The 13,053-nt window shown below is 42.7% G+C and overlaps 1 protein-coding gene across 30 annotated transcripts in view; it reads left to right on the forward strand.

The window, feature by feature from the left end:
- Nucleotides 1-13,053, forward strand: part of clasp2 (cytoplasmic linker associated protein 2) — a 59,614-nt gene that overhangs the window by 33,108 nt on the left and 13,453 nt on the right. For 13 of the 30 annotated variants that reach the window (XM_028461746.1, XM_028461745.1, XM_028461750.1 and 10 more), the window contains 15 exons: nt 91-236; nt 1,535-1,670; nt 1,752-1,822; nt 1,951-2,010; nt 2,130-2,207; nt 3,015-3,182; nt 3,650-3,690; nt 4,046-4,198; nt 4,780-4,803; nt 7,601-7,702; nt 7,913-7,939; nt 8,741-8,767; nt 9,935-10,108; nt 10,863-10,907; nt 12,844-12,951. In XM_028461746.1, coding sequence (XP_028317547.1) covers nt 91-236; nt 1,535-1,670; nt 1,752-1,822; nt 1,951-2,010; nt 2,130-2,207; nt 3,015-3,182; nt 3,650-3,690; nt 4,046-4,198; nt 4,780-4,803; nt 7,601-7,702; nt 7,913-7,939; nt 8,741-8,767; nt 9,935-10,108; nt 10,863-10,907; nt 12,844-12,951 — 1,360 coding nt within the window. Of the gene's footprint in view, nt 1-90; nt 237-1,534; nt 1,671-1,751; nt 1,823-1,950; nt 2,011-2,129; nt 2,208-3,014; nt 3,183-3,649; nt 3,691-4,045; nt 4,199-4,779; nt 4,804-5,137; nt 5,156-7,600; nt 7,703-7,912; nt 7,940-8,740; nt 8,768-9,934; nt 10,109-10,862; nt 10,908-12,843; nt 12,952-13,053 lie in introns of all 30 variants that reach the window. The other 17 variants (XM_028461752.1, XM_028461772.1, XM_028461773.1 and 14 more) reach the window with 11 other exon arrangements.

Consider the following 13,053-nt stretch of genomic DNA (forward strand, 5'->3'; position numbering starts at 1 on the left):
GAGTAGATTCACGCCTCAGTCATCTCTTTAGCTTATTTGTAATGTTGCTGTATTTATCACTAACCTGATTCCACGCTCGTCCGCACACAGCTAAAGAAGATCCGCTCACTGCTGGTGGCGGGCGCAGCAACCTACGACTGCTTTTACCAGCACTTACGCCTACTAGATGGAGCCTTCAAACTGTCAGCTAAAGATCTGCGCTCGCAAGTGGTCCGGGAGGCCTGCATCACTGTAGCGTGAGTGTTGAACCCTTTCAAAGTTTTTACTCTATTTCCTTTTTTTTTTTTTTTACTTTGTCTGCACATGCTGTCATGTGTGGGGGGGGAGTGGAGGGGGAAGGGAGCAGGGAGGAGAGATTCAAGGTAGAAAATGGAAGGGTGGGGAAGAGTTGAATATTGTAAAGTGAGAGTGAGATGTGAAGTTGTAGGCATGAGGCTTAGCTATAATGGTGGTGGCTGTGGACAGAGGGAAGGAGTGAGTGGTAGTACCTAAAACAGGCATTTGGGGTCAACGTGTCTAAAGTTAAGCCCACTACGAGTTTTATCCCACAGTCCAAGGCATGCCAGTGCATCGTAGACCAATGTATGCAAGAACACCACTGCAAACCCAAGCGCTGCCACGGACCCAAAGATGCAGCCAGGCTAGCAGAAAGAGCAGGGGCCAGGGAGACCAGGCAACCCCCCACGGCCGAGCAGCCCCCCAGACACCCCTAAGACACCAAGCCGAGAGCCAACCACTGCCCCCCACACACACACCCGAGAAAGCGCCAAGGACCCAGCGCACCCCGCCCCCAACCCCAACCCCAAGGCCCCCCTCCAACATCCACCCCACCACCCCCAACCCCCCAAGGGGAGGGCCCAGAGACCCCAGGAGAGGGGTCAATGCCCACGCCCAGCAGATGGCCAGAGCCGCGCCAAACGGGCAGCCGGCGGCGGGCCCAGAGCCAGCAGGGACCAGGACCCGGAATAGAAGCAGCACCGGGAGCAGCCCGCCCAGGGACAACGACTACACCCCCGGCCGCCCTGGGCAACGAGGGGACGCAGCATGCCGCACCGCCAGCCCCCAAGCGCACCGACCAAGCCCCCAGATCGCCCCAGGACCCCACCCTAAGGGCCCAGCCAGATCGCCACACCGGCATGCGACACGCGCAGACCAGAGGCGGTAAAGCTCCAGACCCCACCCTCACAGGGTATCGCCCAAACAGGGGCCAACCCACGCCGTGCCCACTGGCATGCAAGAGCACGGCCCACCCCGGAAGACCCCCGCCAGGACCGGCCATGCCCAAGAGCAACCCCCCGGGACCGGGAGCCCCCGGGCGAAGCCCCGGGGGAGCGCCCCCCCACCCCAGCCCACGATCCGGCCACAGTTTGCATTTCCTGTGGTCGTCAGCTGATATGGGTAGTGCTTGGCAGATTTTATTTAGCTGTCTAAATAATGTTTAAGTTGGAATATACCTAAACATATCCAGCCTTTTTTTAACGTACACTGTTTCTGTTTTTGTGATAGTTAATGTTTTGCATTCCTCATCCAACAGCCACCTCTCATTAGTGTTGGGGAACAAATTTGATCATGGGGCTGAGGCCATTGTTCCCGTCCTCTTTAACCTCATCCCTAACTGTGCCAAAATCATGGCCACTTCTGGTGTTTCAGCGATTCGCATCATAATCAAGGTGAGCTTCTGAAGCACCCCTCAAAGCTGTTTAATGTCGTGTCATCGTAGCTACAATCCTGCCTTTTCTTTGTCTCTGCAGCACACTCATGTCCCCAGACTCATCCCTCTGATTACCAGCAACTGCACATCCAAGTCTGTGGCTGTCAGGAGGTGAGATTAGTATAAATACGTGGATTTTCGCAGTGAAAATAATTGTAGCCTAGCAATAAAAGAGTCTTTATGAGATGGCAGCATACATGTGGTGAGATGTGGCTCACATAAAGATGTGTTGTTTTCAGGCGCTGTTATGATTTCTTGGACCTTTTACTTCAGGAATGGCAAACCCATTCCCTGGAAAGGTGAGGGCCGCCTTCAGACTCTCCTAAACTCATTAAATGTTGGAATTTCATTAGTGTGCCTGACTAATCACAGAGTGTCTTCTGCCTGTGGTTGTTTCCTGTGGCTGTTGTTAATCTAGACACACAACGGTTCTGGTGGAGAGCATTAAAAAGGGAATACAAGATGCCGACTCGGAGGCCAGAGTTGAGGCTCGCAAGTAAGGCTGATGCACACACACTTCTAGTTTTGGAAATGACATTATATGAAAAAGGAGAAGTATCACATTTCTTACCCCATGTTTCATCCTTGAAATTTTTTATTTATTAACCCATTTTATACAACAGTTAGTTCCGACCAAGTCATTTGATTGGACAACAGACATTCCATCAATGCTGCTATAGAGTAACAACAGCACTATGACTTTTTACTGACATTGTCACTCCACTGTGCAGGCTTTCTAATAGCTGTTAATTAATGTTACATCAGTTGTTATCTATCTTAGATTGTGGCAAACGTTGCACTGCAAAGATGGACATATTGTTACAAATAACATTTGATTTAAATTATGAATCATTGTCAGACTCAGAGTACGACAAAGGGAAGGAAGGGGGGCCTGGATCAATCAGTGCAAACAAGTGTACTGATATGAAATGATACAAAATAGTGGTAATATGAAGACAAGAGTAGCAAGCTTGTATGTAGGAAACTTTTGTGTTGCCTGGCAAAAGCCTCATCTCCCTTACAGTTGCCGAACTATTTGTGTTGGCAGAGCGAAATAAATGACTAAATAAACAAATCATAATCTCTTGTCGCTTAATACTGTTGACTAATACATTTTTGTAGAACTGTTGTATTGAAAGCCACATCACACTCAAAGTTGTGCTGAATATCAGCACAAGTGTGAATATCTGCAGCCTCGTGCCTTCGACCGAATCACACCAGTGCTGATATTCAGCACAACAGCACTGCCTCTCCTGTGATGATGCTTGATTAATCTTCATCTCTTCTCTGTGGTCCGGTCCAGAGCGTACTGGGGTCTGAGGAATCATTTTCCAGCAGAAGCCGATGCTCTTTACAACTCCTTAGAGTCTTCGTACCAAAAGACCCTTCAGTCCTGCCTGAAGAGCTCCGGCAGTGTGGCTTCGCTTCCTCAGAGCGATCGCTCTTCATCTTCATCTCAAGAGAGCCTCAAGTAATCACCACCAACAGATCTGTCTTTATATGTATAGAAACATGGACACAACTATTTAAAGCAATTCTTCTGAGTTTCATTGTTCTATTTAGACATTGGAATGGTCATCTTTCAGTTTTTCTGTGGTTGGAATCTGATTTAAATAAAAATGATTGCTTTCCAATGTAAAAACTTTAGCTTTTTTGCCAGGATTTTGTATTTTTTATAGTTCGATTGATAAAATGAAGTTTTTGATAGTTCTCATGATGTTGACATGGTGCAGCACAATAAATCATAACATACAGTAGATTACAGTAAATGTTTTGAGACCAATTTCTGTTTTAAGGTCAGGCCTTTAAAAAAAATTTTTTCAATATTATTTACTTGCGAAAAAAATAACTTAAATATTCAAGCAGAACCACGGGTTAATATCCGTTTTTGGTGTTTTCCTGTGTTAACCCACTTTTCTCCCCTTTTGATTCTTCCAGTCGACCTTTGTCTTCGAAATGGTCAGCAGCTCCAGGGCGAGGTGCGTCAGTCTCACACGCACACACACAGCAGACACACGCTTTCTCCAACACAAACAACATCATGCTCATTCAGTCGTCTGAACACACACACATAAAAACAAAAAATCCGCTCCTACAAAGGTCATTCGTCATCACTCCCATTCACATCCGCCTGTGTCCAGCCCTGAGCCGTCACATCCCATCTTATCGTTCTGTTGCTGCACACATGCGCACATACACAGTGCGTCCATGTGTCTGGCTGTGTGTTTCTCCTCTGTTGTATTGATATTGTGTATGTGTTATATTGCATGTGATTGTGATGTGTATGTATATCCCATCACCTCCCATGCACTCCTCCTGCTGTTGTCCTATCAGTCCCTGCGGGTACAAAGGGTGGGTTGTCGGCGGCCTCCCTGCAGCGTTCCCGTAGCGACGTGGATGTAAACGCAGCAGCAGTTGCTAAACACCGGCACATCGGACAAGCAGGGGGAGCGGGCCGTCTGAACCCCGGCTCCTACTCGTCTCTGGGTAAGAGACCTGCCAGTAAAAGATGACTAATCAGACAGAGCAGACATGGCTCAGCATGTGATTAACAGGAAAAGAACAGGGATCCTGCTTAGATCAGAGCAGGAACAGCTTTCTGAGTTTGTGTGGGACTGAAGTTAAAGTCCGATGGGCTTCTATGAAAGCCTGTGAGGTCACACACAGCACTGACATCGGCCGCTCTCCTCTCTCATCCTGCTGCCTGCCCTTCTCTTCTGTGTGTTTTGGGGGTGATATTCTCTCTGCATGAAGATTATGTTCCTCTGCATTGGTTATCTGTGTTTTACTGTCTGTGTTTTCCAATCCCTACTTTCTCCATAGTTTTTCTGGTAAAACAGAAGTAATGTTACTAATGCACAGCGTGTGCCTTTCTTCTCTTGTCTCTTTTCTGTTTGCCTTTCCTCTTGCCTTGTTTTCCCACCTTTTCTTCTTGTGTTTACCCTCACTCCTGGTCATTTCACTTTTTGTACGTTCTTGGTCCTCCTCTTCTATACATTATTTTGTCGACTTTCGTTCCCTTCTTTCTACCCTTCACCCTCACTCTCTCTCTCTCTTTGCTTCTAAAGATGATGCCTCTGATAAAAAGGATGGTAAGATCATCGCACTCTCTTTCTTCTATTGTATTGGCCCTTCCCTCACTTCATTTCAGTCCATGTCATGAAATAGTGTGACCCCAGCGCCTCCTGCTGTCGCCATACCGTCAAACATCCTCAGTGTAAATCGTTGCACCAAATCACATTATAATGTGCCCAAACTTATCTTCTGCTTCTCTTCAGTTTCACTCATAACCAGTGGTCTAACCATGCATGCATGTGGCAAACAGCATCAGTCAGTTATTACTGGATAGTCAGTTTATATAGAGTTTTATCTGCACAGTGGGTAACTCGTGTTGTTTACCACATGCTCCTTTGTGTGTGTCTGTAGGGACCAGGTCAGATCATGGTAAGACTGTTTGTTTTAGGGATCTTTTAGTCAAACATTTGTCATAGTGCCTCTGTTCTTTTCACTCACTGCTCTAACATAACATTTTTGACCTGCAATAGATTGTAGTACATGCTGCCACATCGACCGCAATTTTATAGTAAAACCAAATAACAAACTAATGTTTAATTTATCTAATATATTCATTCTTTTTTACCAAGTTAGAAATAACCTCCATTTTCCCACTCCTAAATCCAACCACTTGACATTTTCAAATATTTAGGTGACTTGTTCAGTTATCATTAATGTGTAGTTTGTTTTGCTAATTTTTACTGTTAAAAAAAATAAAATCTTTACAAATATACATGTTATTTCTAGCATACATATATCTGGGGACAAAAGCCTTGTTCGACATCCCAAAACTTATACAACTAAAAAATAAAATGTATTTATTTATTTTTAGAAGACACTAATGGTGCCCCTTGTTTGAAATATCAAAAATATCCTGTTTTGTTCGGTCAAATGTTTTGTATTTTTTTTGGGCTTAATTTGTAATGGTGGAATTAGAAAAATAATACTAAGATTTATAAATTATAATTAGAAGCAACAAAAAATGTTTTGACAGTAAACAGTATAACTTTATTTGATAATTCAATGTTATGTAACAGCACAACAGCAAATGTAGCATCTAAAGCTTCAATTAGTTGGGATAGGTTTTGAACCAATACACCTAAAGTTTGCGACTGCATAAATCCTAAACACAATATTTCCAAACAGATCTTTATAATGCAGATGCTTGAGGAGGCCTGTTATTATTATGAACTCTTTGGTTGACAAATTTTAAATCACCACTTAAACTGTGAGCCCCTGCTTGCAGCCTAGGAAGTGTTCCACACTTCTGATTGAGGGTGTCCCAATCCGATATTGATATTAGTCCAATATGAGCCAAAAAATTAATCATATCGGATTATATCAGCCTGCATCCAGAAATCTTCAATATAGTATTTATTAGAGTGGAGCCGGCTGAAACGAGTATCCGGTACGGATAAAGCACTTTTGCTGAGTCTGAGTATTATACGAGTAATACGAGTCAATATCTGTGCTTGGATTGAATGAAAATCCTCATTAGATGGCTGACTGTGTCTGCATTTTGTGTCAGTCACAGTGCTCCTCCTTGACTCACATACAGATGTGTTGCTGACTGTGTTCCGCAGCAGCGCCGCTCTGCGTGCTCACTCACTGACGGCTCTGTCTCTCCCTCAGTCACTCAGGTTTTCGGGTCTTTTCCTTTAACGTTTAGGGTTTCTTCAGCTTCAGGTTTGTTTTTACTTCGGTTTGTACTTTAACCATTAGAGTTCTGGTAAACGTGGGGTCGTTCAGTCGTGGTGCTGTATTTCATAAAAAATAAAGGTAGTAGTAATATGAATATTACAAATTAATTAAAACAAACTCTCTCTCTCTCTCTCTCTCACTGCCAGTGTTTTTTTTTTTTTTTTTTAAACACACACCTGGTGTGGAAATAAAATAATAAAAAAGAACCAACAATTTTTTACAAAAATTAAAAAATCACACTGATCATAAAAAAATTAAATGTTTAAAAAAGAAAGTTATGTTGAGTATAAAAACTCTTGTTCATTACATTTTACTTCATAATTGCAACAGCATGTGTTGTATTCATTGTTGCAAAACTTGTTCTGTAAATAGTTCTTTGCTGTCGTGATCAAACCCATTGATCTGAAGCTCAATGCTGATGCTGTCCTGTAAATAGTTTTCTAATCAGAAATAAATATAACAATTTCTGATCAACCCATATCAATTGCATGCTTAAAATACCATACCGATTAAGGCCCCGACCAACTTCCGGGTTAAATCCCGCCCACTCTATGGGTATGCCCCGCCCACTCTGAGTACAGATACAGATAATGCTGTACTCACTCATCCCTAGTATTTATTGGTTTTTATTGGATTTGTCAATTTTTTTGCAGGGTCTTCTATTCTTTTTATTTATTTCGTTTTTATTCACCTGTAGAATATTCTTGTGTTTTCTGTTTGAGTAATATCACATGATCAAACATTTTCTGAAATTCCACACTACAGAATAAGTAATGAAAGAAGCCTTGATTTGTGCTGATATCAGACCGATATCGGGTAATACACAATGCTGCAATATCGGTGTTGTAACAAGAGTGAAAACGTTATATCCGATTTGATATAAAAGTTTTTGGAATCGTGCTGAAGCTGATTTCTGATCCACTATGGCATGCTTCTTCTTTGTGTTTGTTCTCGGCTAAATGTGAAGCTTTTTAGATGTTTAGTTTGTGTTGTGGCTGGTTAGCTGCTTCAAATCATAGTGTAGCCGTAGTAAAGCCTAGCGCTGCTAAGTTTCAGCAGCCTGTTCGTGGGTTTCCCACCTGGTCCTACTCATTTCAGATCTCAACTCTGCCATTCTTTGGGGTTTTTTTGCAGGCCGAGTTCGTACCAAGCAGCCACTGTCCACCGCAAGCAGCATGTCCAGCCAGGTGGACTCCAGAGGACGCAGCCGCACCAAGATGGTCTCCCAGTCACAACGTACGTCTATCCTCGGTTTACCATCTAGTGCTTAAAGGCAGAGGACAGTGAATGAATGCTTGGAGCTGTTATGATTCACAGGCAGTGGATGTTTTGTGTTTGTCGGTGTGTTGGAGCGGTTGTGGCCTTTCTGGTTTTGGTGTGGAGTTCCTCACTGTGTTACCTTCATGGTGATGATAAATTCCATGTAAAATGTTCTTGTGCCTTCAGGTTCCGACGAATCCGATTGCACACCAGGTATTATGTCTGTGTGTCAGAGTTTGAGTGTTCTTGTCCTTTTCTGTGTTCCACAGTGGGAATGGTGACCCACCTGCTTTCATTCTGATCAAGGTGTTTTCTCCACAGCAGTGAATGTTTGTGTGTCTGTGTCTGTGTCTGTTTTCTCTGCATGCTGTGTGTTATCACTGAGAGGTGTGATGAGGAATATTCATTGATGCTCCTCCAGTTTCAATCACAGAATCCACAGTGCAGTAGTTTTCAGGCCACATCTTAAGCAGATGTGTGGGCATGGAAAACATTATGCTGTTTCTGCTAAGCTTGAAGTTCAAATGGCACTTTTCAAATTAGGACAAAGGACCCAACTCTAACTTGGATTAGGAGTTCTAAGCCAGAATCTAAGGATCTGGGAAAGGATTTGTGTGAGGGAAGGAGGGGGAGAGTGTATTTGGGTATATTAGTTTTGGTTTTGTTTGTTCCTATGAACAGGCTTTTGTTTTTTGTACATATTCAGCACTGAGTGTCCAGACATGCACTGCTTCTCACAGCCTTTCATACGTTCCTGGCTGAGTGTCTGTGTTTGTTTTAGCCTCATTTCACTCCTCACTTCCTACGTTGAAAAAATGGACCTGTTTGGAATAAATATTTTAGCTCTGTTGTCATTCGTGATATGAGGCATCACAATGCGCTCCCATTAGTACTGTTTGATTTCCATGAGGCTTTTGTGGCGCTAACGCCATAATTCATCTGGTTTAATCTGCGTTTCCTCCCCCTTCGCCCCTGCTCTCCCCATCTTTCCAACCAATGGGCCTAATGGCTCAGGATCTCTCTCTGCTACCGCTGCTGGTGGTAAGATCACATCCCTGTTTACTTTCATCCTGCTTTCTTTAGCTGAGCTGTGCTGCTTACAGCATTCTGCTTGATGATGAGTTCTGGTCCAGTTTTGTGTGTGGAGCGATGGAGCTCATCTTGCAAATGTTTGGACGTGCGAACATGCAGTGTTGCTCCCATACTTTTCGCCCACAAAACTATCACTTTGATATTTAAATTATTTTGAAGTAGAGGAGGGTAAGGGGCTTTCTTTGTGATCATTTGATGAGCATCAGATTGTGGTCTAAATTATTTATGGAAAGAAGTCAATAGTTTACAACAGTCAGCTTCTGGACCAACAGAGAAAATTGAGCACAAATTCAACTGTTGACAGATGATTCTCATCAAAATCAACTGTGTGCAAACTGCTACAGCACCGTTTGAAGCACCCAGTATGAGCATGCTAGTATTTGTAGTCACAAACGCGGCTGTATCAATGCATAAAAAACTATTTTTGGAAGTATCCTAATGTGGTTTGCCTCCTTCATTATAGGAAGTAATATATATTTTGTCTTTGATGGATGATCTTTTAACTATATAAAACACATTCTGAACCCTTTCCGTTATTGCTGGGTTATTTAGCTTTGTGTTGCATGTCGGCCTTAGTGTGTGTGTGTGTGTATGTATGTATTCAGTTGAGCTCTGAGCAAAAGGGAGACTGTAGCTATGAAGATATGTTACAGTTCTGTTTTTAGTGCTGGAGCTTGTCTTTCCAGTTGTGTGGACATACAAACATGCAGCACTGCTGAGCTCTCCTGGACTGTTAGTCATCAGTTACTCACCGCAACACACACAGTGGGGTTAGACAGGATACCGTGGGGCGGAGAAAATAAATGTAACATTTTGTTTCATATTAATTTGTGCTAGAGTGTTTCTTTGCTAATCTGTAATAATTTAGTTGACATTAGCAAATTGGTTACTTAATGTTTAAATTAATTGTCATTACAGCTCCTCTTCACGCCCAGGATCGTCCTGTTTTCTGTCAGATTAAAGATGTGTTTTCCAATAGTTTTTTCCCTCTGTTATATTTCATACTGTCCACTATCAAAGTGTAGGTTTTTTACCCCACATATTGTTGTTTGAGATGTGACATGGAGCGTTGTTTGTTTCTTCGTACTCGTCTCTTACCGTCTCTCTGTCCTGCAGCTGGAAGTCGCAGTGGCTCCCCCGGTCGAGTGCTGACAACTACAGCCCTGAGCACGATGAGCTCTGGGGCACATAGGGTGCTGGCTACCGCCGGTGGTGAAGGACAGAGGCGTAGTCGTATCCCCCGCAGCCAGGGATGCTCCAGAGACTCCTCCCCCACCCGCCTGTCTGTTGGTGAGTTCCTCAACTCCAGTTTCAAGCTACAATTGGGTACTTTGGACAGTTTGGCCACTATTTCTGAACAAAAGCTGTTCATCAGAATAGTTTTTTATTGCCAAGTACATTTACATATACAAGGAATTTGTCTTGGTGTATTGGTACGAAGTACTTAGATAAAATAAGATATGAGAAGCAATTACCAATATGTAAAATAGAAGAAAACAGAAAGACAGAAAAAAGGCTTTTCCACAACTGATTTGTTTTTTGGTTTGTAATGATTAGTGTTTGACACTTAGTGCAGATAACAATAAAACAGGAAGTAGTTGATCATTGTCAAACTTGCCCATTTGTCATGGGGTCATGGCCATTTACACACTTGACTGGTTGTCAGTCTGTCACTTTCCCAGCACATGTTTTTGACTGTGGGCGGGCCTGAAGGTTTTAGATAAAGCCTGTGTTTGCTTGGTTACAGCATGTGGTAACATTGACCTGTGTCGTGTGTCAGGAGTGACTATCATGCTACTGAGTAGTCGGGCCGATGAACGAAACACTTTTTACATTTTGTTGTACCAATAATTTGCTCTTCCAATGTTTGTAAAATGTTCCAATGAAGGGGGTGGGGTTAGTGTATGTTTTATATAAATATATATGCAAACAAGCATCTGTGTAAGGCTGGATCTCAACTCTCTCCTGCTCTTTGTTTCCTTCTCTTCCTGGCCCACCTCCCTTCCTCCACTCCTGTTCTTTGCTTCTTTTTTTATCGCTGTAGCTCCTTCTAGTATTAGTTCCATCTACAACGGAGCGAGCAGAGGAGGTAAGGTTTCAACCTCAACCGCACCCTCGTGCTGGCCACCCATCCACTCATCTTGTCTCCGCCTCAGCTTTTCTTTATAGCATTTTAAAACCCATTGAAATTACTCAACTGTCCGACCGATACCGTCCCTGAATAGTCGCTGCCTCAGCTGCAGAGATCCCATCTCTACTTTGTGTCTGATTTGATGCTGATCTATTGTTTTTTTGGTGATGGGTGCCCATGATCAGCAAACGTTCACACGTCTTGAGACGTCTTTCTCCCTCCCGTTACTAACCTAGTGGCAAAGCAGTGTGTTCGATATCAGCAATGCTTCACTAGATTAACCCTGATCGGCTGGGTAAACACTAATGCTGATGAAGAAAGCAAAGAGCCATGCACTTGATTGCTGTGCTGCTGGATGAAGCGTAGTATCTCGCTTCCTCCCAACCCCACCTTCTTGATCACTGCATCCACCTTATTTTCTATTCTGTCTGTGTGTGAGAGGTGCAGTAGCACCTGCTTGAAACTGATTATTGACTGTGGAGCCTTCAAATGGGAGCATCTCATCGAAACATCAAACAAGCGATTGATCTTCAAAAAGCAACATCAGATTTAAACAGTACTGTGATCAATATATTTAAAATACACACATGGATATAAAAAATAAATGTAGTCATTAGTTATATCTCGTGTCTTGTCCCTTTAGAAACTCTTATTTTGCTGCTGTTGCTGCTACCCTTTTTTAAAAAACATTTAAACGAGGGGTGTCAAACTGAGTTTTCTGGTCTCCATTACCTGAGATTAAACTAAGCAACTGAAATTGATTTGTACAGCAATCGTCATGCCGAGGAGTGCGTTTACATTTATATTTTGAAAAGCATGCAAATCAAAGCATTTTGTATTCAATTTCTCCTGTTATCAGCCATAGGCAATATTTGTTAGCTCTGCACCGAATAAAACATTGTTAGCAAAAACAAATTGCTGTGCAAGTGGAGGATCTTGCTCCAAAAACACACAAATTGAGCCATCCACATCAAAACCTTAAAATTAGTTAAGCTTAATATTATCGGTACATTATCGGCCATTGCACCCATATAAATAACTAACAAAATAAAAGGGTTTGCTTCCTTGATTAACACGTTGACCTCTCATAGTTTTTACCACTGAAATATAACATTTAAGTAGCTATTAACCGTTTTAAGTAGGTTAGGCTGCAATTATGCAATTGTTTTTTTTTTTTTTTTTTTTTTTTTTTAAATATGATGTTAAAAATATCTTAAGTGTTGAAGTGTTTTTCTTATTTTGCACCAGGAATGATTACTGATGTTACACCTTTTTCTGCTTTGTGTTATGTTTGCATTTGCCAGAGGGCCAACAATATAGAGTCTGCAGAATAACTCTGTATGTTAATTACACACCAGAAGCTAGATGATCTCTGCAATTGGTTATCGTCAAAAACTCCAATATTATTCCAATACACTAAACCCCGTGATGGGTCGGATGTGGTTGGCAGGCCAAATGTTTGACACCCTTGTTTTAATTTCTACTCTTCTTAACACATTTTCTTTGAGAGTGTGTTTTTAGTAGGTTCTGTTAGGCTTTGTAATATGAGTCCTAAAGACATCCACCATACATGCAGTCCACATAGATATTTTGGCCATAAATAAAGTCGAATTGAGCTCAGCTGAGATGCTCCCTCAGTCCCACGGCCTGGGCTCATATTTCTTCTTTACCGGGTCACTTTTTTGTTCTGTTTGCCTGCTCTCTCTTTTAAATGTTTTTTTTATCCACGTACTTGTGCTTTTCTCCACTTTGTCACTCTGAATGTTCGCCTTTTTCCTTTGTCAACGTTTCATTCTCTTTGTTTCTTCTCACTGTTTCCTTTTCTTCTTTTTCTCGGCCTTCCTTGTCCTCCCTCTTCCTCCTGTCATCTTCTGTGGGGTCGTGACCTTGTTAGCTCGGGGCAGTCGTATCCCTCGGCCCAGTATGAGTCAGGGCTGCAGCAGAGAGGCCAGCAGGGAGAGCAGCCGTGACACCAGCCCCGTACGCTCCTTCACTCCTCTGGGTGAGTAGCATCAGTGGACAGGCGCTGTGTATAGGGAAGCTGTCAGAGACCCAATGTGTCTCTGTATTCAACATATTTGCATGAAGTTGATCTTTTTCTCTT

Source organism: Gouania willdenowi, chromosome 11 (genome assembly GCF_900634775.1).
Source record: "Gouania willdenowi chromosome 11, fGouWil2.1, whole genome shotgun sequence".
NCBI classification, from domain to species: domain Eukaryota; kingdom Metazoa; phylum Chordata; class Actinopteri; order Blenniiformes; family Gobiesocidae; genus Gouania; species Gouania willdenowi.